The 27,971-nt window shown below is 43.4% G+C and overlaps 1 protein-coding gene across 1 annotated transcript; it reads left to right on the forward strand.

The window, feature by feature from the left end:
• Nucleotides 1-360: 360 nt before the first annotated feature.
• On the forward strand, nt 361-27,620 carry pusl1 (pseudouridine synthase like 1). Its single transcript, XM_055869906.1, has 4 exons — nt 361-729; nt 24,612-24,666; nt 24,832-24,994; nt 25,434-27,620. The coding sequence occupies exons 1-4, from the start codon at nt 578-580 to the stop codon at nt 25,469-25,471; spliced, it is 408 nt and encodes a 135-aa protein (XP_055725881.1). The 5' UTR covers nt 361-577; the 3' UTR covers nt 25,472-27,620.
• The last annotated feature ends 351 nt before the right edge of the window (nt 27,621-27,971 follow it).

A 27,971-nucleotide genomic window follows, 5' to 3' on the forward strand; every position in this document is an offset into this window, starting at 1 on the left:
TATGTGACCTGTTACCTTTTGAACCCCTCACAGTTGATTTGATTTGATAGTCATATCACTCTTTTGGGAGCAGCTTACCTGTCTCTCAGGTGTTAAGAACAGTCCACGCATTCAACATTTGTCAACGGGGTGTATTAGAGACGAAGTCAGGTGCAGGACAGTAGAGTGATGTAAAACAGGCGCACTTTATTTTAGTTCCAAAAACCTGAGCACTACATCAATAAAACGCGCTCGGAACACGGAACGTCATAAAAGTAAAGCGCGTCATAAAACACCATAATAACAGGAAACAATTACTCACAAAACATGATGGGAAACATAAATACGAGTAGATTGAAATGAAAACCAGGTGTGTATGGATACAAGACAAGACAAAATGGATATAGGAAAAATGGACGGCGATGGCTAGAAAGCCGGTGACGTCGAACGCAGCCCGAACAAGGAGAGGATCCGACTTCGGCGGAAGTCTTGACACCATTTTTACAGGAATTAACATACATATAACCCTTAACCTTTACCCTTTAACATATGCCCCCTGCCTTCTCTTCCTCCTGACAGCGACCTGGATGTCGGTGCGATGCGCGATGCTGCCGCCCTGCTGGTGGGTACCCATAACTTCAGCTCCTTCCGAGCCCTGAACTCTGAGACACCGTTTAAAGACCCGGTAAAGACCCTGGAGAAGGCCAGTCTGGAACTCGGAGACGCCTTTGTACACAAACACTTCCACAGGTAACCTCTGACCTCTAACCCCTGACCCTAATCCTAACCCTATTTTGGAGCCTGGGGATGCTTTCGTATACAAAGACATTTCCACAGGTACCCTGACCTCTAACCCCTGACCCTATTTTGGAGCCTGGGGATGCTTTCGTATACAAAGACATTTCCACAGGTACCCTGACCTCTAACCCCTGAACTTTAACCCTAACGATAGCCCTTACCCTAACTGTGCAATAGCCACAGTGTGTTAGAAAGCCTTTAGTACCCAACACCATGTTTACATTGGTGGGGATTTGACTTTAAAAACCCTCCTGTAGGCCTCCCGGGTGACGCAGTGGTCTAGGGCACTGCATCGCAGCGCTAGCTGCGCCACCAGAGTCTCTGGGTTCGCGCCCAGGCTCTGTCGCAGCCGGCCGCGACCGGGAGGTCCGTGGGGTGACGCACAATTGGCCTAGCGTCGTCCGGGTTAGGGAGGGTTTGGCCGGTAGGGATATCCTTGTCTCATCGCGCTCCAGCAACTCCTGTGGCGGGCTGGGCGCAGTGCGCGCTAACCGAGGGGGCCAAGTGCACGGTGTTTCCTCCAACACATTGGTGCGGCTGGCTTCCGGGTTGGAGGCGCGCTGTGTTAAGAAGCAGTGCGGCTTGGTTTGGTTGTGCTTCGGAGGACGCATGGCTTTCGACCTTCGTCTCTCCCGAGCCCGTACGGGAGTTGTAGCGATGAGACAAGATAGTAATTACTAGCGATTGGATACCATGAAAATTGGGGAGAAAAGGGGGTATAATTTTTTTTTTTAAACTCTCCTGAATATTATTAGAATCAATCATCATTTTTCAGATCTGATCATTGTAGTGGCCTCTACCTAGAAGGGGAATAATCCATAGTGGAGGTTAGTGGGGGTGTTGGAGAGAGATTTGGTGAACTAAATGGTTTATTCCTCTGGCTGGGTTGTTCCTGTACTAAATACCATTTTCATGCCTTAATTATTAACCCCTGAAATATGGGTTGAGAGACAGATGGTATGTATTCAAACCAGCCATATTTATATGTGTTTATTTGTCTTATATGTGTTTATATGTTTATTTGTCTTATATGTGTTTACAGTATATGTTTATTTGTCTTATATGTGTTTATATGTTTATTTGTCTTATATGTGTTTATGTGTTTATTTGTCTTATATGTGTTTATGTGTTTATTTGTCTTATATGTGTTTATGTGTTTATTTGTCTTATATGTGTTTATGTGTTTATTTGTCTTATATGTGTTTATGTGTTTATTTGTCTTATATGTGTTTATATGTTTATTTGTCTTATATGTGTTTATATGTTTATTTGTCTTATATGTGTTTATATGTTTATTTGTCTTATATGTGTTTATATGTTTATTTGTCTTATATGTGTTTATATGTTTATTTGTCTTATATGTGTTTATATGTTTATTTGTCTTATATGTGTTTATATGTTTATTTGTCTTATATGTGTTTATTTGTCTTATATGTGTTTATGTGTTTATTTGTCTTATATGTGTTTATGTGTTTATTTGTCTTATATGTGTTTATTTGTCTTATATGTGTTTATGTGTTTATTTGTCTTATATGTGTTTATGTGTTTATTTGTCTTATATGTGTTTATGTGTTTATTTGTCTTATATGTGTTTATTTGTTTATTTGTCTTATATGTGTTTATGTGTTTATTTGTCTTATATGTGTTTATATGTTTATTTGTCTTATATGTGTTTATGTGTTTATTTGTCTTATATGTGTTTATATGTTTATTTGTCTTATATGTGTTTATATGTTTATTTGTCTTATATGTGTTTATATGTTTATTTGTCTTATATGTGTTTATATGTTTATTTGTCTTATATGTGTTTATATGTTTATTTGTCTTATATGTGTTTATATGTTTATTTGTCTTATATGTGTTTATTTGTCTTATATGTGTTTATGTGTTTATTTGTCTTATATGTGTTTATTTGTTTATTTGTCTTATATGTGTTTATGTGTTTATTTGTCTTATATGTGTTTATGTGTTTATTTGTCTTATATGTGTTTATATGTTTATTTGTCTTATATGTGTTTATTTGTCTTATATGTGTTTATGTGTTTATTTGTCTTATATGTGTTTATTTGTTTATTTGTCTTATATGTGTTTATGTGTTTATTTGTCTTATATGTGTTTATGTGTTTATTTGTCTTATATGTGTTTATTTGTTTATTTGTCTTATATGTGTTTATGTGTTTATTTGTCTTATATGTGTTTATTTGTTTATTTGTCTTATATGTGTTTATATGTTTATTTGTCTTATATGTGTTTATATGTTTATTTGTCTTATATGTGTTTATATGTTTATTTGTCTTATATGTGTTTATGTGTTTATTTGTCTTATATGTGTTTATATGTTTATTTGTCTTATGTGTTTATGTGTTTATTTGTCTTATATGTGTTTATATGTTTATTTGTCTTATATGTGTTTATATGTTTATTTGTCTTATATGTGTTTATGTGTTTATTTGTCTTATATGTGTTTATATGTTTATTTGTCTTATATGTGTTTATTTGTCTTATATGTGTTTATATGTTTATTTGTCTTATATGTGTTTATATGTTTATTTGTCTTATATGTGTTTATTTGTCTTATATGTGTTTATATGTTTATTTGTCTTATATGTGTTTATATGTTTATTTGTCTTATATGTGTTTATGTGTTTATTTGTCTTATATGTGTTTATGTGTTTATTTGTCTTATATGTGTTTATATGTTTATTTGTCTTATATGTGTTTATGTGTTTATTTGTCTTATATGTGTTTATGTGTTTATTTGTCTTATATGTGTTTATATGTTTATTTGTCTTATATGTGTTTATGTGTTTATTTGTCTTATATGTGTTTATATGTTTATTTGTCTTATATGTGTTTATATGTTTATTTGTCTTATATGTGTTTATTTGTTTATTTGTCTTATATGTGTTTATTTGTTTATTTGTCTTATATGTGTTTATGTGTTTATTTGTTTATTTGTCTTATATGTGTTTATGTGTTTATTTGTCTTATATGTGTTTATATGTTTATTTGTCTTATATGTGTTTATATGTTTATTTGTACAACATGTATTCCACCAGATTTAGCTCATTTTCTCTCGGCCCGAGCTCTGTGTACCGGTACATACACTACATGGCCAAAAGTATATGGACACCTGCCTGCTCATCGAACATCTCATTACTAAATCATGGGTGTTAATATGGAGTTGGTCACCCCCTTTGCTGCTATAACAGCCTCCACTCTTCTGGGAAGGCCTTCCACTAGATGTTGGAACATTGCTGCTATAACAGCCTCCACTCTTCTGGCAAGGCTTTCCGCTAGATGTTGGAACATTGCTGCTATAATAGCCTCCTCTCTTCTGGGAAGGCTTTCCACTAGATGTTGGAACATTGCTGCTATAACAGCCTCCACTCTTCTGGCAAGGCTTTCCGCTAGATGTTGGAACATTGCTGCTATAACAGCCTCCTCTCTTCTGGGAAGGCTTTCCACTAGATGTTGGAACATTGCTGCTATAACAGCCTCTTCTCTTCTGGCAAGGCTTTCCGCTAGATGTTGGAACATTGCTGCTATAACAGCCTCCTCTCTTCTGGGAAGGCTTTCCACTAGATGTTGGAACATTGCTGCTATAACAGCCTCCTCTCTTCTGGGAAGGCTTTCCACTAGATGTTGGAACATTGCTGCTATAACAGCCTCCTCTCTTCTGGGAAGGCTTTCCACTAGATGTTGGAACATTGCTGCTATAACAGCCTCCTCTCTTCTGGGAAGGCTTTCCACTAGATGTTGGAACATTGCTGCTATAACAGCCTCCACTCTTCTGGGAAGGCTTTCCGCTAGATGTTGGAACATTGCTGCTATAACAGCCTCCACTCTTCTGGGAAGGCCTTCCACTAGATGTTGGGACATTGCTGCTATAACAGCCTCCACTCTTCTGGGAAGACTTTCCACTAGATGTTGGAACATTGCTGCTATAACAGCCTCCACTCTTCTGGGAAGGCCTTCCACTAGATGTTGGAACATTGCTGCTATAACAGCCTCCACTCTTCTGAGAAGGCCTTCCACTAGATGTTGGAACATTGCTGCTATAACAGCCTCCTCTCTTCTGGGAAGGCCTTCCACTAGATGTTGGAACATTGCTGCTATAACAGCCTCCACTCTTCTGGGAAGGCCTTCCACTAGATGTTGGAACATTGCTGCTATAACAGCCTCCACTCTTCTGGGAAGGCTTTCCGCTAGATGTTGGAACATTGCTGCTATAACAGCCTCCACTCTTCTGGGAAGGCCTTCCACTAGATGTTGGGACATTGCTGCTATAACAGCCTCCACTCTTCTGGGAAGACTTTCCACTAGATGTTGGAACATTGCTGCTATAACAGCCTCCACTCTTCTGGGAAGGCCTTCCACTAGATGTTGGAACATTGCTGCTATAACAGCCTCCACTCTTCTGAGAAGGCCTTCCACTAGATGTTGGAACATTGCTGCTATAACAGCCTCCACTCTTCTGGGAAGGCCTTCCACTAGATGTTGGAACATTGCTGCTATAACAGCCTCCACTCTCCTGGGAAGGCTTTCCACTAGATGTTGGAACATTGCTGCTATAACAGCCTCCACTCTTCTGGGAAGGCCTTCCACTAGATGTTGGAACATTGCTGCTATAACAGCCTCCACTCTTCTGGGAAGGCCTTCCACTAGATGTTGGAACATTGCTGCTATAACAGCCTCCACTCTTCTGGGAAGGCCTTCCACTAGATGTTGGAACATTGCTGCTATAACAGCCTCCACTCTTCTGGGAAGGCTTTCCACTAGATGTTGGAACATTGCTGCTATAACAGCCTCCACTCTTCTGGGAAGGCTTTCCACTAGATGTTGGAACATTGCTGCTATAACAGCCTCCACTCTTCTGGGAAGGCCTTCCACTAGATGTTGGAACATTGCTGTGGGGACTTACTTACTTACTTGCTTCCATTCAGCCACGAGCATTAGTGAGGTTGGGCACTGATGTTGGGCGATTAGGCCTGGCTCGCAGTCGGCATTCAAATTCATCCCAAAGGTGTTCGATGGGGTTGAGGTCCGGGCTCTGTGCAGGCCAGCAATGTTGTTCCACACCGATTTCAACAAACTATTTCTGTATGTACCTCGCTTTGTGCACGGGGGAATTGTCATGCTGAAACAGGAAAGGGCCTTCCCCAAACTTTTGCCACCAAGTTGGAAGCACAGAATCGTCTAGAATGTAATTGTATGCTGTGGCGTTAAGATTTCCCTTCACTGGAACTAAGAGCCCTGAACCATGAAAAGCAGCCCCAGACCAATATTCCTCCTCCACCAAACTTTACAGTGGGCACTATGCATTCGGGCAGGTAGATTCGTAACGTCGGACTGCCAGATGGTGAAGCATGATTCATCACCCCACAGAACGCATTTCCACTGCTCCAGAGACCAATGGTGGCGAGCTTTACACCACTCCAGCCGACGCTTGGCATTGCGCATTTTGATCTTAGGCTTGTGTGCGACTGCTCGGCCATGAAGCTCCCCGACTAACAGTTACTGTGCTGACGTTGCTTCCAGAGGCAGTTTGGAACTTGGTAGTGAGTGATGCAACAGTCGGCGGTCCTGTTCTGTGAGCTTGTGTGGCCTACCACTTCGAAATCATTGAAGATAACATACAATAAAGTCTGGGACTTCTTTCCGTTGTGGTCCTCGTGAAACAAGATCCAACACGGTTGTATGACAGAGAGATAATAAAACATAAAAACAAAAGAAGAAGAACGTCTATCTCATCACTGCAGTGACATCGTAGGGTACATTTCATATGGGCAGACATCAAACCATTTTTTACTTTCTTTTTAAAGTATTGGCTGCGTGCTCGGTTTTTATACACCTATCAGCAACGGGTGTGGCTGAAATAGCAGAATCCACTCATTTGAAGGGTTGTTTATATACTTTTGGTCATGTAGTGTATTTCATAAAGGTCCCTATAGTAAGAAACAGGGGAAGCCTGCTTGTCAATTATTGATAAGCCCAAAGGTTTCGCCACACTTTTAGTACGGTGGTGTACAATGATATAGAGAGTATGAAGAGTACTGGAGAGACCGGGCAGGGCCGGGCAAGACAGGACAGGAGGAGATTACACAAGGATCAGAGGAGTTCCAGAGGAGGAGAGCTTCTAGAATGGTGTTGCGGTTCTAGAATGGTGTTGCTGTTCTAGAATGTTGTTGCTGTTCTATAATGTCATTGCTGTTCTAGAATGTTGTTGCGGTTCTAGAATGTTGTTGCGGTTCTAGAATGGTGTTGCTGTTCTAGAATGTCGTTGCTGTTCTAGAATGTCGTTGCTGTTCTAGAATGTCGTTGCTGTTCTAGAATGTTGTTGCGGTTCTAGAATTGTAACAGTCCTGACCTATTTATGTTAGTTTTTATGTGTTTTTGGTCAGGGCATGTGTTTTGGGTGGGCAGTCTATGTTATCTGTTTCTATGTTGGTTTCGGTTTGCCTGGTATGGCTCTTGATTAGAGGCAGGTGGTTTGCATTTTCCTCTAATCAAGAGTCATATTTAGGTAGGGCATTTCTCACTGTTTGTTTGTGGGTGATTGTCTCCTGTGATGTCTTCGTGTTGTTTCGATGTATTCACTTTTGGAGCTGTTTTGGCTGTTCGTATGTTTCGATGTCCGTTCCTGTTCGTGAGTTTACGTTTGTCTATGTAAGTTTATGTTCAGGTTGCGTCAACGTCGTTTTGTTATTTTGTAAGTTTTGAAAGTGTTTTGTTTTGTTTAGTCTACGTCGTATTTGTAATAAAAATGGCTTATTTCCCTGACTCCGCATTTTGGTCCGAAGATCCTTCTCTCCTCACCTCATCCGAGGATGAGGAGAGCGACAGCTATTACAAGAATGTTGTTGCGGTTCTAGAATGTTGTTGCTGTTCTAGAATGTCGTTGCTGTTCTAGAATGTCGTTGCTGTTTTAGAATGTCATTGCTGTTCTAGAATGTCATTGCTGTTCTAGAAGGTCGTTGCGGTTCTAGAATGTTGTTGCTGTTCTAGAATGTTCATCGCGGTTCTAGAATGTCGTTGCTGTTCTAGAATGTCGATGCTGTTCTAGAATGTTATTGCGGTTCTAGAATGTTGTTGCGGTTCTAGAATGTCGTTGTGGTTCTAGAATGTCCATCGCGGTTCTAGAATGTCGTTGCTGTTCTAGAATGTAGATGCTGTTCTAGAATGTTGTTGCGGTTCTAGAATGTTGTTGCGGTTCTAGAATGTCGTTGCGGTTCTAGAATGTCGTTGCTGTTCTAGAATTTTTTGTTTTATGTTCACTTTCCACAGTAACACAAACTCCGATACAGACACAAGCATAGACACCAGTCTAATCCTGCATGTGAAACAGATGCTTTATGTTCTTTATTCTGTTCTAGTAATATTGAGAAATAGTTTTGACATGAAACCTACTCTAAATTGTATTCCTGTTCCCATTCAGTTTGTCAGTGTTCCGTTTGCCAACATGTTATAACACACACACACATTATGTTCTTCTATCCCCTATACCCAAAATTCATTTCTCTAACCTTTAACCCTAACATTAACCTTAACCCAGACCATAAACCTAACCACTAACCCCTTACATGTCATCATCAGACAGCAGCATTGACATTCATTTGCATGTGACCCAGTTCTTACAGTGTAGCACCTAAAATGACTCCCTATTCTATTCCCTATCCCCTATTCCCTATTATATCTCCTATTCCCTATCCCCTATTCTATTCCCTATTCTATCCCCTATTCTATCCACTATTCTATCCACTATTCTATTCCCTATTCTATCCCCTATTCTATTCCCTATTCTATTCCATATTCTATTCTCTATTCTATCCCCTATTCTATCCCCTATTCTATTCCCTATTCTATTCCCTATTCTATCCCCTATTCTATTTCCTATTCTATTCCCTATTCTATTCCCTATTCTATTCCCTATTCTATTCCCTATTCTATTCTCTATTCTATCCCCTATTCTATCCCCTATTCTATTCCCTATTCTATTTCCTATTCTATTCCCTATTCTATTCCCTATTCTATCCCCTATTCTATTCCCTATTCTATCCCCTATTCTATTCCCTATTCTATCCCCTATTCTATCCCATATTCTATCCCCTATATAGAATGACTCCCTATTCTATCCCCTATTCTATTCCCTATTCTATTCCCTATTATATCTCCTATTTCCTATCCCCTATTCTATCCCCTATATAGAATGACCCCCTATTCTATTCCCTATTCTATCCCCTATTCTATTCCCTATTCTATCCCCTATTCTATTCCCTATTCCAGTGGTTCCCAAACTTTTTATAGTCCCGTACCCCTTTTAACATTCAACCTCCAGCTTTAGCTCCATCAGTACAGATACCAACACATCTTGACCACCAAAGTCCATTTGATGTCACAAAGCTGTCCAGTACTTAAAAAAATATCCTCCCATGTTGTCCTGGTTTTCAGAAGAGGATGTCTTCCTTAATTGACCCCCCCATAAACGTAACGGACATGTACCAGGAGCTGTGCCAGTCCCGCCACGTCTGTTGACTCATCCAGCTGTAACGCATATAATTCACTGGCTTGTATGCAAAGCAGTAATTGTTTCAAAACATCCCCTGCCATGTCACTGATGCGTCGTGAAACAGTGTTGTTTGATGAAGGCGTTGTCTGTGTAGTTTCTTTGGCCTTTTCCCCCCCAGCATGGTCTCAGCCATATCCGCGGCAGCAGGAAGAATTAAGTCCTCCACAATAGTATAGGGCTTGCCTGTCCTAGCCACTCGGTAGCTCACCATATAAAACGCTTCTAGCCCCTTCTTATTAATGGTATCTGTTGCTTTTATACATGTATTACTACTTGAAAGTCATCTTTATTCTCGCTCAAAAAACTCCCGTTACTTATTTTTTAAATGGACATGTTTTGTTTCTACATGTCTGTGCAAGAGGGAAGGTTTCATTGAGTTGTGAGATAGTACTTTTGCTCATATAACACACTGTGGGCTGAGGAAAGGCACTACTCCCAATATAAGTGAACCCCTCTTCGAAGGTCCAACGTCCCTGTCTGTTGTTCGGTGCTTTCCCGGGTAAGGGGGCAGTAGTTCTCTGGCTGCATCAGAGTCACAACCGTCAGTGTCCATGCTAGCTGGGCTAACAACAAATGTAGAATTACTGATGCTAGCATTGGATGTGCTCGTGGAAGCAAAACAGTAGAGCTGGTAGTAGCAGTCCTACCAGTAGAGCTGGTAGTAGCAGTACTATCAGTAGAGCTGGTAGTAGCAGTAATATCAGTAGTAGCAGTACTATCAGTAGTAGCAGTACTATCATTAGAGGTGGTAGTAGCAGTACTATCAGTAGAGCTGGTAGTAGCAGTAGAGCTGGTAGTAGCAGTACTATTAGTAGAGCTGGTAGTAGCAGTACTATCAGTAGAGCTGGTAGTAGCAGTACTATCAGTAGAGCTGGTAGTAGCAGTACTATCAGTAGAGCTGGTAGTAGCAGTCCTACCAGTAGAGCTGGTAGTAGCAGTACTATCAGTAGAGCTGGTAGTAGCAGTAATATCAGTAGTAGCAGTACTATCAGTAGTAGCAGTACTATCAGTAGAGGTGGTAGTAGCAGTACTATCAGTAGAGGTGGTAGTAGCAGTACTATCAGTAGAGGTGGTAGTAGCAGTACTATCAGTAGAGGTGGTAGTAGCAGTACTATCAGTAGAGCTGGTAGTAGCAGTACTATCAGTAGAGCTGGTAGTAGCAGTACTATCAGTAGAGCTGGTAGTAGCAGTACTATCAGTAGAGCTGGTAGTAGCAGTACTATCAGTAGAGCTGGTAGTAGCAGTACTATCAGTAGAGCTGGTAGTAGCAGTACTATCAGTAGAGCTGGTAGTAGCAGTACTATCAGTAGAGCTGGTAGTAGCAGTACTATCAGTAGAGCTGGTAGTAGCAGTACTATCTGTAGAGCTGGTAGTAGCAGTACTATCAGTAGAGCTGGTAGTAGCAGTAGAGCTGGTAGTAGCAGTACTATCAGTAGAGCTGGTAGTAGCAGTACTATCAGTAGAGCTGGTAGTAGCAGTACTATCAGTAGAGCTGGTAGTAGCAGTACTATCAGTAGAGCTGGTAGTAGCAGTACTATCTGTAGAGCTGGTAGTAGCAGTACTATCAGTAGAGCTGGTAGTAGCAGTACTATCAGTAGAGCTGGTAGTAGCAGTACTATCAGTAGAGCTGGTAGTAGCAGTACTATCAATAGAGCTGGTAGTAGCAGTACTATCAGTAGAGCTGGTAGTAGCAGTACTATCAGTAGAGCTGGTAGTAGCAGTAGAGCTGGTAGTAGCAGTACTATCGGTAGAGCTGGTAGTAGCAGTACTATCAGTAGAGCTGGTAGTAGCAGTACTATCAGTAGAGCTGGTAGTAGCAGTACTATCAGTAGTAGCAGTACTATCAGTAGAGCTGGCAGTAGCAGTACTATCAGTAGAGCTGGTAGTAGCAGTAGAGCTGGTACTATCAGTAGAGCTGGTAGTAGCAGTACTATCAGTAGAGCTGGTAGTAGCAGTACTATCAGTAGAGCTGGTAGTAGCAGTACTATCAGTAGAGCTGGTAGTAGCAGTACTACCAGTAGAGCTGGTAGTAGCAGTACTATCAGTAGAGCTGGTAGTAGCAGTACTATCAGTAGAGCTGGTAGTAGCAGTAGAGCTGGTAGTAGCAGTACTATCAGTAGAGCTGGTAGTAGCAGTACTATCAGTAGAGCTGGTAGTAGCAGTACTATCAGTAGAGCTGGTAGTAGCAGTAGAGCTGGTAGTAGCAGTACTATCAGTAGAGCTGGTAGTAGCAGTACTATCAGTAGAGGTGGTAGTAGCAGTACTATCAGTAGAGGTGGTAGTAGCAGTACTATCAGTAGAGCTGGTAGTAGCAGTACTATCAGTAGAGCTGGTAGTAGCAGTACTATCAGTAGAGCTGGTAGTAGCAGTACTATCAGTAGAGCAGGTAGTAGCAGTACTATCAGTAGAGCTGGTAGTAGCAGTACTATCAGTAGAGCTGGTAGTAGCAGTACTATCAGTAGAGCTGGTAGTAGCAGTACTATCAGTAGAGCTGGTAGTAGCAGTACTATCAGTAGAGCTGGTAGTAGCAGTACTATCTGTAGAGCTGGTAGTAGCAGTACTATCAGTAGAGCTGGTAGTAGCAGTACTATCAGTAGAGCTGGTAGTAGCAGTAGAGCTGGTAGTAGCAGTACTATCAGTAGAGCTGGTAGTAGCAGTACTATCAGTAGAGCTGGTAGTAGCAGTACTATCAGTAGAGCTGGTAGTAGCAGTACTATCAGTAGAGCTGGTAGTAGCAGTACTATCTGTAGAGCTGGTAGTAGCAGTACTATCAATAGAGCTGGTAGTAGCAGTACTATCAGTAGAGCTGGTAGTAGCAGTACTATCAGTAGAGCTGGTAGTAGCAGTAGAGCTGGTAGTAGCAGTACTATCGGTAGAGCTGGTAGTAGCAGTACTATCAGTAGAGCTGGTAGTAGCAGTACTATCAGTAGAGCTGGTAGTAGCAGTACTATCAGTAGTAGCAGTACTATCAGTAGAGCTGGCAGTAGCAGTACTATCAGTAGAGCTGGTAGTAGCAGTAGAGCTGGTACTATCAGTAGAGCTGGTAGTAGCAGTACTATCAGTAGAGCTGGTAGTAGCAGTACTATCAGTAGAGCTGGTAGTAGCAGTACTATCAGTAGAGCTGGTAGTAGCAGTACTACCAGTAGAGCTGGTAGTAGCAGTACTATCAGTAGAGCTGGTAGTAGCAGTACTATCAGTAGAGCTGGTAGTAGCAGTACTATCAGTAGAGCTGGTAGTAGCAGTAGAGCTGGTAGTAGCAGTACTATCAGTAGAGCTGGTAGTAGCAGTACTATCAGTAGAGCTGGTAGTAGCAGTACTATCAGTAGAGCTGGTAGTAGCAGTACTATCAGTAGAGCTGGTAGTAGCAGTACTATCAGTAGAGCTGGTAGTAGCAGTACTATCAGTAGAGCTGGCAGTAGCAGTACTATCAGTAGAGCTGGTAGTAGCAGTAGAGCTGGTACTATCAGTAGAGCTGGTAGTAGCAGTACTATCAGTAGAGCTGGTAGTAGCAGTACTATCAGTAGAGCTGGTAGTAGCAGTACTATCAGTAGAGCTGGTAGTAGCAGTAGAGCTGGTAGTAGCAGTACTATCAGTAGAGCTGGTAGTAGCAGTACTATCAGTAGAGCTGGTAGTAGCAGTACTATCAGTAGAGCTGGTAGTAGCAGTACTATCAGTAGAGCTGGTAGTAGCAGTCCTACCAGTAGAGCTGGTAGTAGCAGTACTATCAGTAGAGCTGGTAGTAGCAGTCCTACCAGTAGAGCTGGTAGTAGCAGTACTATCAGGAGAGCTGGTAGTAGCAGTACTATCAGGAGAGCTGGTAGTAGCAGTACTATCAGTAGAGCTGGTAGTAGCAGTACTATCAGTAGAGCTGGTAGTAGCAGTACTATCAGTAGAGCTGGTAGTAGCAGTACTATCAGTAGAGCAGGTAGTAGCAGTACTACCAGTAGAGCTGGTAGTAGCAGTACTATCAGTAGAGCTGGTAGTAGCAGTACTATCAGTAGAGCTGGTAGTAGCAGTACTATCAGTAGAGCTGGTAGTAGCAGTACTATCAGTAGAGCTGGCAGTAGCAGTACTATCAGTAGAGCTGGTAGTAGCAGTAGAGCTGGTACTATCAGTAGAGCTGGTAGTAGCAGTACTATCAGTAGAGCTGGTAGTAGCAGTACTATCAGTAGAGCTGGTAGTAGCAGTACTATCAGTAGAGCTGGTAGTAGCAGTAGAGCTGGTAGTAGCAGTACTATCAGTAGAGCTGGTAGTAGCAGTACTATCAGTAGAGCTGGTAGTAGCAGTACTATCAGTAGAGCTGGTAGTAGCAGTACTATCAGTAGAGCTGGTAGTAGCAGTCCTACCAGTAGAGCTGGTAGTAGCAGTACTATCAGTAGAGCTGGTAGTAGCAGTCCTACCAGTAGAGCTGGTAGTAGCAGTACTATCAGGAGAGCTGGTAGTAGCAGTACTATCAGTAGAGCTGGTAGTAGCAGTACTATCAGTAGAGCTGGTAGTAGCAGTACTATCAGTAGAGCTGGTAGTAGCAGTACTATCAGTAGAGCTGGTAGTAGCAGTACTATCAGTAGAGCTGGTAGTAGCAGTACTATCAGTAGAGCAGGTAGTAGCAGTACTACCAGTAGAGCTGGTAGTAGCAGTACTATCAGTAGAGCTGGTAGTAGCAGTACTATCAGTAGAGCTGGTAGTAGCAGTACTATCAGTAGAGCTGGTAGTAGCAGTACTATCAGTAGAGCTGGTAGTAGCAGTACTATCAGTAGAGCTGGTAGTAGCAGTAGAGCTGGTAGTTGCAGTACTATTAGTAGAGCTGGTAATAGCAGTACTATCAGTAGAGCTAGTAGTAGCAGTAGAGCTGGTAGTAGCAGTACTATTAGTAGAGCTGGTAGTACCAGTACTATCAGTAGAGCTGGTAGTAGCAGTAGAGCTGGTAGTAGCAGTACTATCAGTAGTAGCAGTACTATTAGTAGAGCTGGTAGTACCAGTACTATCGGTAGAGCTGGTAGTAGCAGTAGAGCTGGTAGTAGCAGTACTATCACCAGTACTATCAGTAGAGCTGGTAGTAGCAGTAGAGCTGGTAGTAGCAGTACTATCAGTAGAGCTTGTAGTAGCAGTACTATCAGTAGAGCTGGTAATAGCAGTACTATCAGTAGAGCTGGTAGTAGCAGTACTATCAGTAGAGCTGGTAGTAGCAGTACTACCAGTAGAGCTGGTAGTAGCAGTACTATCAGTAGAGCTTGTAGTAGCAGTACTATCAGTAGAGCTGGTAGTAGCAGTACTATCAGTAGAGCTGGTAGTATCAGTACTATCAGTAGAGCTGGTAGTAGCAGTACTACCAGTAGAGCTGGTAGTATCAGTACTATCAGTAGAGCTGGTAGTAGCAGTAGAGCTGGTAGAAGCAGTACTATCAGTAGAGCTGGTAGTAGCAGTACTATCAGTAGAGCTGGTAGTAGCAGTAGAGCTGGTAGTAGCAGTACTATCAGTAGAGCTGGTAGTAGCAGTACTATCTGTAGAGCTGGTAGTAGCAGTAGAGCTGGTAGTAGCAGTACTATCAGTAGAGCTGGTGGTAGCAGTACTACCAGTAGAGCTGGTAGTAGCAGTACTATCAGTAGAGCTGGTAGTAGCAGTCCTACCAGTAGAGCTGGTAGTAGCAGTACTATCAGTAGAGCTGGTAGTAGCAGTACTATCTGTAGAGCTGGTAGTAGCAGTACTATCTGTAGAGCTGGTAGTAGCAGTACTATCAGTAGAGCTGGTAGTAGCAGTACTATCAGTAGAGCTGGTAGTAGCAGTACTATCAGTAGAGCTGGTAGTAGCAGTACTATCAGTAGAGCTGGTAGTAGCAGTACTATCAGTAGAGCTGGTAGTAGCAGTAGAGCTGGTAGTAGCAGTACTATCGGTAGAGCTGGTAGTAGCAGTACTATCAGTAGAGCTGGTAGTAGCAGTACTATCAGTAGAGCTGGTAGTAGCAGTACTATCAGTAGTAGCAGTACTACCAGTAGAGCTGGTAGTAGCAGTACTATCAGTAGAGCTGGCAGTAGCAGTACTATCAGTAGAGCTGGTAGTAGCAGTAGAGCTGGTACTATCAGTAGAGCTGGTAGTAGCAGTACTATCAGTAGAGCTGGTAGTAGCAGTACTATCAGTAGAGCTGGTAGTAGCAGTACTACCAGTAGAGCTGGTAGTAGCAGTACTATCAGTAGAGCTGGTAGTAGCAGTACTATCAGTAGAGCTGGTAGTAGCAGTAGAGCTGGTAGTAGCAGTACTATCAGTAGAGCTGGTAGTAGCAGTACTATCAGTAGAGCTGGTAGTAGCAGTACTATCAGTAGAGCTGGTAGTAGCAGTACTATCAGTAGAGCTGGTAGTAGCAGTAGAGCTGGTAGTAGCAGTACTATCAGTAGAGCTGGCAGTAGCAGTACTATCAGTAGAGCTGGTAGTAGCAGTAGAGCTGGTACTATCAGTAGAGCTGGTAGTAGCAGTACTATCAGTAGAGCTGGTAGTAGCAGTACTATCAGTAGAGCTGGTAGTAGCAGTACTATCAGTAGAGCTGGTAGTAGCAGTAGAGCTGGTAGTAGCAGTACTATCAGTAGAGCTGGTAGTAGCAGTACTATCAGTAGAGCTGGTAGTAGCAGTACTATCAGTAGAGCTGGTAGTAGCAGTCCTACCAGTAGAGCTGGTAGTAGCAGTACTATCAGTAGAGCTGGTAGTAGCAGTCCTACCAGTAGAGCTGGTAGTAGCAGTACTATCAGGAGAGCTGGTAGTAGCAGTACTATCAGTAGAGCTGGTAGTAGCAGTACTATCAGTAGAGCTGGTAGTAGCAGTACTATCAGTAGAGCTGGTAGTAGCAGTACTATCAGTAGAGCTGGTAGTAGCAGTACTATCAGTAGAGCTGGTAGTAGCAGTACTATCAGTAGAGCTGGTAGTAGCAGTACTATCAGTAGAGCTGGTAGTAGCAGTACTATCAGTAGAGCTGGTAGTAGCAGTACTATCAGTAGAGCTGGTAGTAGCAGTACTATCAGTAGAGCTGGTAGTAGCAGTAGAGCTGGTAGTTGCAGTACTATTAGTAGAGCTGGTAATAGCAGTACTATCAGTAGAGCTAGTAGTAGCAGTAGAGCTGGTAGTAGCAGTACTATTAGTAGAGCTGGTAGTACCAGTACTATCAGTAGAGCTGGTAGTAGCAGTAGAGCTGGTAGTAGCAGTACTATCAGTAGTAGCAGTACTATTAGTAGAGCTGGTAGTACCAGTACTATCGGTAGAGCTGGTAGTAGCAGTAGAGCTGGTAGTAGCAGTACTATCAGTAGAGCTGGTAGTAGCAGTAGAGCTGGTAGTAGCAGTACTATCAGTAGAGCTTGTAGTAGCAGTACTATCAGTAGAGCTGGTAATAGCAGTACTATCAGTAGAGCTGGTAGTAGCAGTACTATCAGTAGAGCTGGTAGTAGCAGTACTACCAGTAGAGCTGGTAGTAGCAGTACTATCAGTAGAGCTTGTAGTAGCAGTACTATCAGTAGAGCTGGTAGTAGCAGTACTATCAGTAGAGCTGGTAGTAGCAGTACTATCAGTAGAGCTGGTAGTATCAGTACTATCAGTAGAGCTGGTAGTAGCAGTACTACCAGTAGAGCTGGTAGTATCAGTACTATCAGTAGAGCTGGTAGTAGCAGTAGAGCTGGTAGAAGCAGTACTATCAGTAGAGCTGGTAGTAGCAGTACTATCAGTAGAGCTGGTAGTAGCAGTAGATCTGGTAGTAGCAGTACTATCAGTAGAGCTGGTAGTAGCAGTACTATCAGTAGAGCTGGTAGTAGCAGTAGAGCTGGTAGTAGCAGTACTATCAGTAGAGCTGGTGGTAGCAGTACTACCAGTAGAGCTGGTAGTAGCAGTACTATCAGTAGAGCTGGTAGTAGCAGTCCTACCAGTAGAGCTGGTAGTAGCAGTACTATCAGTAGAGCTGGTAGTAGCAGTACTACCAGTAGAGCTGGTAGTAGCAGTACTACCAGTAGAGCTGGTAGTAGCAGTACTATCAGTAGAGCTGGTAGTAGCAGTACTATCTGTAGAGCTGGTAGTAGCAGTACTATCAGTAGAGCTGGTAGTAGCAGTCCTACCAGTAGAGCTGGTAGTAGCAGTACTATCAGTAGAGCTGGTAGTAGCAGTACTATCAGTAGAGCTGGTAGTAGCAGTACTATCAGTAGAGCTGGTAGTAGCAGTACTATCAGTAGAGCTGGTAGTAGCAGTACTATCAGTAGAGCTGGTAGTAGCAGTAGAGCTGGTAGTTGCAGTACTATTAGTAGAGCTGGTAATAGCAGTACTATCAGTAGAGCTAGTAGTAGCAGTAGAGCTGGTAGTAGCAGTACTATTAGTAGAGCTGGTAGTACCAGTACTATCAGTAGAGCTGGTAGTAGCAGTAGAGCTGGTAGTAGCAGTACTATCAGTAGTAGCAGTACTATTAGTAGAGCTGGTAGTACCAGTACTATCGGTAGAGCTGGTAGTAGCAGTAGAGCTGGTAGTAGCAGTACTATCACCAGTACTATCAGTAGAGCTGGTAGTAGCAGTAGAGCTGGTAGTAGCAGTACTATCAGTAGAGCTTGTAGTAGCAGTACTATCAGTAGAGCTGGTAATAGCAGTACTATCAGTAGAGCTGGTAGTAGCAGTACTATCAGTAGAGCTGGTAGTAGCAGTACTACCAGTAGAGCTGGTAGTAGCAGTACTATCAGTAGAGCTTGTAGTAGCAGTACTATCAGTAGAGCTGGTAGTAGCAGTACTATCAGTAGAGCTGGTAGTATCAGTACTATCAGTAGAGCTGGTAGTAGCAGTACTACCAGTAGAGCTGGTAGTATCAGTACTATCAGTAGAGCTGGTAGTAGCAGTAGAGCTGGTAGAAGCAGTACTATCAGTAGAGCTGGTAGTAGCAGTACTATCAGTAGAGCTGGTAGTAGCAGTAGAGCTGGTAGTAGCAGTACTATCAGTAGAGCTGGTAGTAGCAGTACTATCTGTAGAGCTGGTAGTAGCAGTAGAGCTGGTAGTAGCAGTACTATCAGTAGAGCTGGTGGTAGCAGTACTACCAGTAGAGCTGGTAGTAGCAGTACTATCAGTAGAGCTGGTAGTAGCAGTCCTACCAGTAGAGCTGGTAGTAGCAGTACTATCAGTAGAGCTGGTAGTAGCAGTACTATCTGTAGAGCTGGTAGTAGCAGTACTATCTGTAGAGCTGGTAGTAGCAGTACTATCAGTAGAGCTGGTAGTAGCAGTACTATCAGTAGAGCTGGTAGTAGCAGTACTATCAGTAGAGCTGGTAGTAGCAGTACTATCAGTAGAGCTGGTAGTAGCAGTACTATCAGTAGAGCTGGTAGTAGCAGTAGAGCTGGTAGTAGCAGTACTATCGGTAGAGCTGGTAGTAGCAGTACTATCAGTAGAGCTGGTAGTAGCAGTACTATCAGTAGAGCTGGTAGTAGCAGTACTATCAGTAGTAGCAGTACTACCAGTAGAGCTGGTAGTAGCAGTACTATCAGTAGAGCTGGCAGTAGCAGTACTATCAGTAGAGCTGGTAGTAGCAGTAGAGCTGGTACTATCAGTAGAGCTGGTAGTAGCAGTACTATCAGTAGAGCTGGTAGTAGCAGTACTATCAGTAGAGCTGGTAGTAGCAGTACTACCAGTAGAGCTGGTAGTAGCAGTACTATCAGTAGAGCTGGTAGTAGCAGTACTATCAGTAGAGCTGGTAGTAGCAGTAGAGCTGGTAGTAGCAGTACTATCAGTAGAGCTGGTAGTAGCAGTACTATCAGTAGAGCTGGTAGTAGCAGTACTATCAGTAGAGCTGGTAGTAGCAGTACTATCAGTAGAGCTGGTAGTAGCAGTAGAGCTGGTAGTAGCAGTACTATCAGTAGAGCTGGCAGTAGCAGTACTATCAGTAGAGCTGGTAGTAGCAGTAGAGCTGGTACTATCAGTAGAGCTGGTAGTAGCAGTACTATCAGTAGAGCTGGTAGTAGCAGTACTATCAGTAGAGCTGGTAGTAGCAGTACTATCAGTAGAGCTGGTAGTAGCAGTAGAGCTGGTAGTAGCAGTACTATCAGTAGAGCTGGTAGTAGCAGTACTATCAGTAGAGCTGGTAGTAGCATTACTATCAGTAGAGCTGGTAGTAGCAGTCCTACCAGTAGAGCTGGTAGTAGCAGTACTATCAGTAGAGCTGGTAGTAGCAGTCCTACCAGTAGAGCTGGTAGTAGCAGTACTATCAGGAGAGCTGGTAGTAGCAGTACTATCAGTAGAGCTGGTAGTAGCAGTACTATCAGTAGAGCTGGTAGTAGCAGTACTATCAGTAGAGCTGGTAGTAGCAGTACTATCAGTAGAGCTGGTAGTAGCAGTACTATCAGTAGAGCTGGTAGTAGCAGTACTATCAGTAGAGCTGGTAGTAGCAGTACTATCAGTAGAGCTGGTAGTAGCAGTACTATCAGTAGAGCTGGTAGTAGCAGTACTATCAGTAGAGCTGGTAGTAGCAGTACTATCAGTAGAGCTGGTAGTAGCAGTAGAGCTGGTAGTTGCAGTACTATTAGTAGAGCTGGTAATAGCAGTACTATCAGTAGAGCTAGTAGTAGCAGTAGAGCTGGTAGTAGCAGTACTATTAGTAGAGCTGGTAGTACCAGTACTATCAGTAGAGCTGGTAGTAGCAGTAGAGCTGGTAGTAGCAGTACTATCAGTAGTAGCAGTACTATTAGTAGAGCTGGTAGTACCAGTACTATCGGTAGAGCTGGTAGTAGCAGTAGAGCTGGTAGTAGCAGTACTATCAGTAGAGCTGGTAGTAGCAGTAGAGCTGGTAGTAGCAGTACTATCAGTAGAGCTTGTAGTAGCAGTACTATCAGTAGAGCTGGTAATAGCAGTACTATCAGTAGAGCTGGTAGTAGCAGTACTATCAGTAGAGCTGGTAGTAGCAGTACTACCAGTAGAGCTGGTAGTAGCAGTACTATCAGTAGAGCTTGTAGTAGCAGTACTATCAGTAGAGCTGGTAGTAGCAGTACTATCAGTAGAGCTGGTAGTAGCAGTACTATCAGTAGAGCTGGTAGTATCAGTACTATCAGTAGAGCTGGTAGTAGCAGTACTACCAGTAGAGCTGGTAGTATCAGTACTATCAGTAGAGCTGGTAGTAGCAGTAGAGCTGGTAGAAGCAGTACTATCAGTAGAGCTGGTAGTAGCAGTACTATCAGTAGAGCTGGTAGTAGCAGTAGATCTGGTAGTAGCAGTACTATCAGTAGAGCTGGTAGTAGCAGTACTATCAGTAGAGCTGGTAGTAGCAGTAGAGCTGGTAGTAGCAGTACTATCAGTAGAGCTGGTGGTAGCAGTACTACCAGTAGAGCTGGTAGTAGCAGTACTATCAGTAGAGCTGGTAGTAGCAGTCCTACCAGTAGAGCTGGTAGTAGCAGTACTATCAGTAGAGCTGGTAGTAGCAGTACTACCAGTAGAGCTGGTAGTAGCAGTACTATCAGTAGAGCTGGTAGTAGCAGTACTATCAGTAGAGCTGGTAGTAGCAGTACTATCGGTAGAGCTGGTAGTAGCAGTACTATCGGTAGAGCTGGTAGTAGCAGTAATATCAGTAACTATCAGTTAAGAACACATTCTTATTTACAATGACGGCCTTGTTCAGGGGCAGAACGACAGATTTTTACTTTGTCAGCTCGGGGATTCGATCTAGCAACCTTTCGGTTACTAGTCCAACGCTCTAACCACTAGGCTACCTGCCACCCCAAATGTATAGTCCCGTTGGAAAATATTATTGGACTGTTTGAAAATGTGAAGATTTTTTTTATTTTTTATTTTTCTTTCAAATGTGAATCACATTTTTAATTGGCGTACCCCCGGCGGCATAGTGCGCCACCCCTGGGGGGACCAGGTATACACCAGTTTGGGGATATCTGGTCTACCGTATCAAAAGCTTTGGCCAAGTCAATAAAAATAGCAACACAACATTGCTTAGAATCAAGGGCAATGGTGACATCATTTAGTACCTTTAAGGTTGCAGTGACACAACCATAACCGTGACCAACTGAATAAAGTAGTTCATTTTAGCCAATCGGTTCCCTTGGCAGCTTCTTCCCATGAATCTCAGCATGTTACCTAGCAACAACAACAACACTTCATCCTCCATTTTTTTTTTCTGAATAAGAAATCTGTAATTAATTCTTGACGTTTTGCCCGAGGAGGTCTTTGTCCCGCAATTGTACATCTAGCTAAGCAGTTTAGTGGTTGAAGGAGAGGTATTTCTGACGTTTGATAACGTCCACCAATACTCCATTATATCTCTAAGCCTGAGATCGCCACTTCATAATAAATAGAAGCAAACCAGCTTGTGAAACACTAAATACAACGATCCTTCAATAAAAAAGGTAGCTAGCTAACGACTGTAGTCACATTTTATCACAACGAACCAGTTTTAATGAAGAAGCAACTGTCTGTTCCGCCTCATGTCAGTGCAGTATGGAGTCAGCTCAGCTGCTGAATGTAGAGGTGCCCAAGACACGTGGGGGAAGGTGTTGTGGGAGATGATTGGTTGGTAGTTTAGGACGATTAAGCCAATGAGTAATTAGTGATGTGGGGTGAGAAGGGGGAAAAAAATCGATACAGTTGTATATATCGGGGTATTATTTTTGCCGATATATCGTAAATCTTTTTGACAATATCGCGTTATTTATTTTGAGGTAGTCGGCTGTAGTATTTTTCCTTCATAGCTTATTCTCCATCTTCTTTTTTTAAATAGGGGGAGGGGGGTGGCGATTTTCTCATGAGCAATATCTTTGAAACATCGAATCACAATTAAAGTACAGTATCGTATCGCAATACATATAGAATCGTGAGTATCGCAATACATATAGAATCGTGAGTATCGCAATACATATAGAATCGTGAGTATCGCAATACATATAGAATCGCGAGTATTGCAATACATATAGAATCGTGAGTATTGCAATACATATTGTATCGGCACCTAACTATCGTGATAATATTGCATTGTGAGGTCCCTGGCATTTCCCAGCCCTATGACTAATATGACGGGAGATTCTCCCAGCCCTATGACTAATATGACGGGAGATTCTCCAAGCGCTATGACTGATATGACGGGAGATTCTCCCAGCCCTATGACTGATATGACGGGAGATTCTCCCAGCGAGAGATTCTCCCAGCCCTATGACTAATATGACGGGAGATTCTCTCAGCCCTATGACTGATATGATGGGAGATTCTCCCAGCCCTATGACTGATATGACGGGAGATTCTCCCAGCCCTATGACTGATATGACGGGAGATTCTCCCAGCCCTATGACTGATATGACGGGAGATTCTCCCAGCCCTATGACTAATATGACGGGAGATTCTCCCAGCCCTATGACTAATATGATGGGAGATTCTCCCAGCCCTATGACTAATATGACGGGAGATTCTCCCAGCCCTATGACTAATATGACGGGAGATTCTCCCAGCCCTATGACTAATATGACGGGAGATTCTCCCAGCCCTATGACTGATATGACGGGAGATTCTCCCAGCCCTATGACTAATATGACGGGAGATTCTCCCAGCCCTATGACTAATATGACGGGAGATTCTCCCAGCCCTATGACTGATATGACGGGAGATTCTCCCAGCCCTATGACTAATATGACGGGAGATTCTCCCAGCCCTATGACTAATATGACGGGAGATTCTCCCAGCCCTATGACTGATATGACGGGAGATTCTCCCAGCCCTATGTGCTTTCAGTCTGCAGGGAGAGATGGCAGAAGAGCAGAGGTTCACACACACACACACACACACACACACACACACACACACACACACACACACACACACACACACACACACACACACACACACACACACACACACACACACACACACACGCACACACACACACACACACACAGAGGCACACACACACACACACACACACACACAGAGGCACACACACACACACACACACACACACACACACACACACACACACACACACACACACACACACACACACACACACACACACACACACACACACACACACCATATTTCTCTCCCTGCAGATTAAGACTGAAATACCACTAAAATAGGTAATTAGTCTAACCCCACCGTAGCCATTTTTAGGAGCCCTGTATCCTTGACCATCAGATCAGATACAGTGCATTCTGAAAGTATTCAGACCCCTTGACTTTTTACACATTTTGTTACATTACAGCCTTATTCTGAAATTGATTAAATTGTCCCCCCCCCCCTCATCATCAATCTACACACAATACCCCATAGTGACAAAGCAAAAACATTGTTTTTAGAAATGTGTGCAAATTTATATTTAAAAAAATAAATGGAAATATCGCATAAGTATTCAGACCCTTTACTCAGAACTTTGTTGAAGCACCTTTGGCAGCGATTACAACCTCGAGTCTTCTTGGGTATGACGCAACAAGCTTGGCACAACTGTATTTGGGGAGTTTCTCCTATTCTTCTCTGCAGATCCTCTCAACCTCTGTCAGGTTGGATTGAGAGAGTCACTGCACAGTTATTTTCAGGTCTCTCCAGAGATGTTCGATCAGGTTCAGGTCCGGGCTCTGATAGGGCCACTCAAGGACATTCAGAGACTTGTCCCGAAGCCACTCCTGCATTGTCTTGGCTGTGTACTTAGGGTCGTTGTCCTGTTGGAAGGTGAATCTTCGCCCCAGTCTGAGGTACTGAGCTCTCTGGAGCAGATTTTCATCAAGGATCTCTCTGTACTTTGCTCCTTTCATCTTTCCCTCGATCCTGACTAGTCTCCCAGTCCCTGCCGCTGAAAAACATCCCCACAGCATGATACATGATGCTGCCATCACCGTAGGGATGGTGCCAGGTTTCTTCCAGACGTGACGCTTGGCGTTCAGGTCAAGCGGGAAGCAAATCAGATAATGAATGAATGTGCACCATTGCTAAATGTTCTCTCTCACACACACACACACACACACACACACACACACACACACACACACACACACACATTTCTCTCCCTGCAGACTGAATACCACTTAAAAAGGTAATTAGACTAAACCCACATTAGCCATTATTAGGAGCCTTGTATCCTTGTGACCATCAGATCAGATACAGTATTACACCTGACAATCACTCCAGAGGTAGACATTGTTGCTGTGATGTTGACACAATGTCTCAAGACAACAGTTACCACACCTCCAGGCTTGTGGTACGAGGATGTCATTACTGGTGTTGTTTTACTGTCTCCGTCTCTGTCTCTCTCTCTGCAATATTTGAAATGTCTCTTGTCTTCTTGCAGAGATATTCAGTTCTGGGAGCTCACCTTCAAAAGCAGATCCTTCCTCTACAAACAGGTACGTTGTATTCCACCGTCACCGCCAGCCAGTGTGACCTGAGTGCTGATCGCCAGCCGTTGGTGAATATTAGTGGTGCCGTTACCGTGGTAATAAAAACCATGATTATTATGCATCAGTGGTGCATGTGAACCCAGACACTGTTACTCCTCTGCTTTGTTAAAGGTGCGTAGGATGACAGGGGCTCTGGTGGCAGTTGGCCAGGGACAGATGTCTGTCTCTGGGGTGAAGGAATTACTGGAGGCCCAGGACTCTCAGGCCTACCCACACAAGCTCACATCACCCCCAGAAGGACTCTTCCTCACCAGGGTGGAGTACCACCGGTCAGGTAAGCCTCACCTAACTTTCCAGTGTGTGTCTGAAAACTTTATCAGTAGCCGTCAAAATCAATTGCACTTCTCTTGATTCCTCGCATTCTCTCTCCTCACCACCTTCTCAAAGCCCATTGGATTAGAAGGTTAGAGGGGTAGGTCAAAGGGGAGCCAATGAGAAGGTGGTGAGGAGAGAAGACGTGAGGAATCAAGGAAGTGCAATTGAGATTCTCCCCCCATGTTTCCTCCGTCCTTGTTTCCTCAATTCCTCCCTCGGACGACCTCCTGAGCTGTGAGGAATTGATTAAACAATGACCGTGGAAGCAAGGACATTGATGGCAAGTAAAATGTTCAGATACAGTTCACACAATATACCTTCTATTTGACCTTTGTAGAGAAATTATTTTAGGGCACCATTTTTCCTTTCTGATGTCTGTTGTTTTTTGTCTTCCACAGACCTGCAGCTTTACACTCAGGAGGATTCACAGAGTTGATTGTGGTTCTTATGACCTAGGCCCAATCCCAAATGGACCCCTAGACGTTATGCCCTACGCATTTGTGGAGATCTGAGAGGATTTGAAAAGCAATTTACTAATACCTCCAATTTGCCCCTCTAATAGACTTGGTCAGGGGTGTCAAACTAATACCATGGAGGGTCTAGTGTCTGCAGGTTTTAGTTTTCTAACACCTAGATACCCAGGTGAGGGGAGGTCCTTACTGAGACCTTGACAACCAGGTGAGGGGTTCCTTACTGAGACCTAGACAACCAGGTGAGGGGAGGTCCTTACTGAGACCTAGACTACCAGGTGAGGGGAGTTCCTTACTGAGACCTAGACAACCAGGTGAGGGGAGTTCCTTACTGAGACCTAGACAACCAGGTGAGGGGAGTTCCTTACTGAGACCTTGACAACCAGGTGAGGGGAGTTCCTTACTGAGACCTTGACAACCAGGTGAGGGGAGTTCCTTACTGAGACCTTGACAACCAGGTGAGGGGAGTTCCTTACTGAGACCTAGACAACCAGGTGAGGGGTGTTCCTTACTGAGACCTAGACAACCAGGTGAGGGGAGGTCCTTACTGAGACCTTGACAACCAGGTGAGGGGAGGTCCTTACCGAGACCTTGACAACCAGGTGAGGGGTGTTCCTTACTGAGACCTAGACAACCAGGTGAGGGGAGTTCCTTACTGAGATCTAGACAACCAGGTGAGAGGAGTTCTTTACTGAGACCTAGACAACCAGGTGAGGGGAGTTCCTTACTGAGACCTAGACAACCAGGTGAGGGGAGTTCCTTACTGAGACCTAGACAACCAGGTGAGGGGAGTTCCTTACTGAGACCTAGACAACCAGGTGAGGGGAGTTCCTTACTGAGACCTAGACAACCAGGTGAGTTCCTTACTGAGACCTAGACAACCAGGTGAGGGGAGTTCCTTACTGAGACCTAGACTACCAGGTGAGGGGAGTTCCTTACTGAGACCTAGACAACCAGGTGAGGGGAGTTCCTTACTGAGACCTAGACAACCAGGTGAGGGGAGTTCCTTACTGAGACCTGGACGACCAGGTGAGAGGAGTTCCTTACTGAGACCTGGACGACCAGGTGAGGGGAGTTCCTTACTGAGACCTAGACAACCAGGTGAGGGGAGTTCCTTACTGAGACCTAGACAACCAGGTGAGGGGAGTTCCTTACTGAGACCTAGACAACCAGGTGAGGGGAGTTCCTTACTGAGACCTAGACAACCAGGTGAGGGGAGTTCCTTACTGAGACCTAGACAACCAGGTGAGGGGAGTTCCTTACTGAGACCTAGACTACCAGGTGAGGGGAGTTCCTTACTGAGACCTAGACTACCAGGTGAGGGGAGTTCCTTACTGAGACCTAGACAACCAGGTGAGGGGAGTTCCTTACTGAGACCTAGACAACCAGGTGAGGGGAGTTCCTTACTGAGACCTAGACAACCAGGTGAGGGGAGGTCCTTACTGAGACCTAGACAACCAGGTGAGGGGAGGTCCTTACTGAGACCTAGACTACCAGGTGAGGGGAGTTCCTTACTGAGACCTAGACAACCAGGTGAGGGGAGGTCCTTACTGAGACCTAGACAACCAGGTGAGGGGAGTTCCTTACTAATTAGTGACCTTAATTACAAGTACAAGGGAAGAGCAAAAACCCACTGACACTTGGTCTTCTGTGCAATGAGTTTGACACCTGTGGGTCAGGTGGAAGTTTCACCATATTGCTAATACAAATCAAATCCTCTCAGATCTCCACAAGTGCGTAAGTTGTAGGGTCTGGGAGTCCGTTTGTGATTGGGCCACAGTACAATGTCTCTCAACCTCCGCTCCGGGGACCTGTGGGAGACACATAGTGAACATCCTGGTATTGCTTGAATGTTTTGTTGGGTATATAAAACCTTTATTTTATGTATAGTACAGTATGTATTCTACTAAGTGTATATATGTATTTCTTGCTGTACTACGAAATGTATAATATGGTCATTATATCTGTTTTAAGACTATGTAAACTTTAATCTATGGAGGTGATTCTACTGTGTGAGTTAAATAAGTTCTCTCTCTCAGCCTGTAAATAATGTTTCCTGTATTCAGTGTTCCTGGTTCCTTAATTGTACTCAGTCTTATAAAATGATTTCACTGATGGAACAGTTGCAGCTCAACCTCCAGAATTACGAATTTCAAACGTCTAAACAGCCATTCAAAAAGACACTCGTCTGAGTTATCTATTTTTTTTAGCAGGTGCCTGGTAACGGTTGAATAAAATGAGGAAAAAATAATCTGATCTTTAGACGTTAAGCTTATTAAAGAGCAGTGATACTATCCAGAGCAGTGATACTATCCAGAGCAGTGATACTAACCAGAGCAGTGAGACTATCCAGAGCAGTGAGACTATCCAGAGCAGTGATACTATCCAGAGCAGTGATACTATCCAGAGCAGTGATACTATCCAGAGCAGTGAAACTATCAAGAGCAGTGATACTATCCAGAACAG

This window comes from Salvelinus fontinalis, chromosome 18, assembly GCF_029448725.1.
Source record: "Salvelinus fontinalis isolate EN_2023a chromosome 18, ASM2944872v1, whole genome shotgun sequence".
In the NCBI taxonomy this organism is placed as follows: domain Eukaryota; kingdom Metazoa; phylum Chordata; class Actinopteri; order Salmoniformes; family Salmonidae; genus Salvelinus; species Salvelinus fontinalis.

Excerpts from the sequence above, each read along its gene's own strand:
- pusl1 (XM_055869906.1), top strand. The coding sequence starts at position 578 with ATGCGCGATGCTGCCGCCCTGCTGGTGGGTACCCATAACTTCAGCTCC. Across the intron at positions 730-24,611 it reads GTACACAAACACTTCCACAG|AGATATTCAGTTCTGGGAGC; the intron begins GTAACCTCTGAC and ends GTCTTCTTGCAG. Across the intron at positions 24,995-25,433 it reads GGTGGAGTACCACCGGTCAG|ACCTGCAGCTTTACACTCAG; the intron begins GTAAGCCTCACC and ends TGTCTTCCACAG.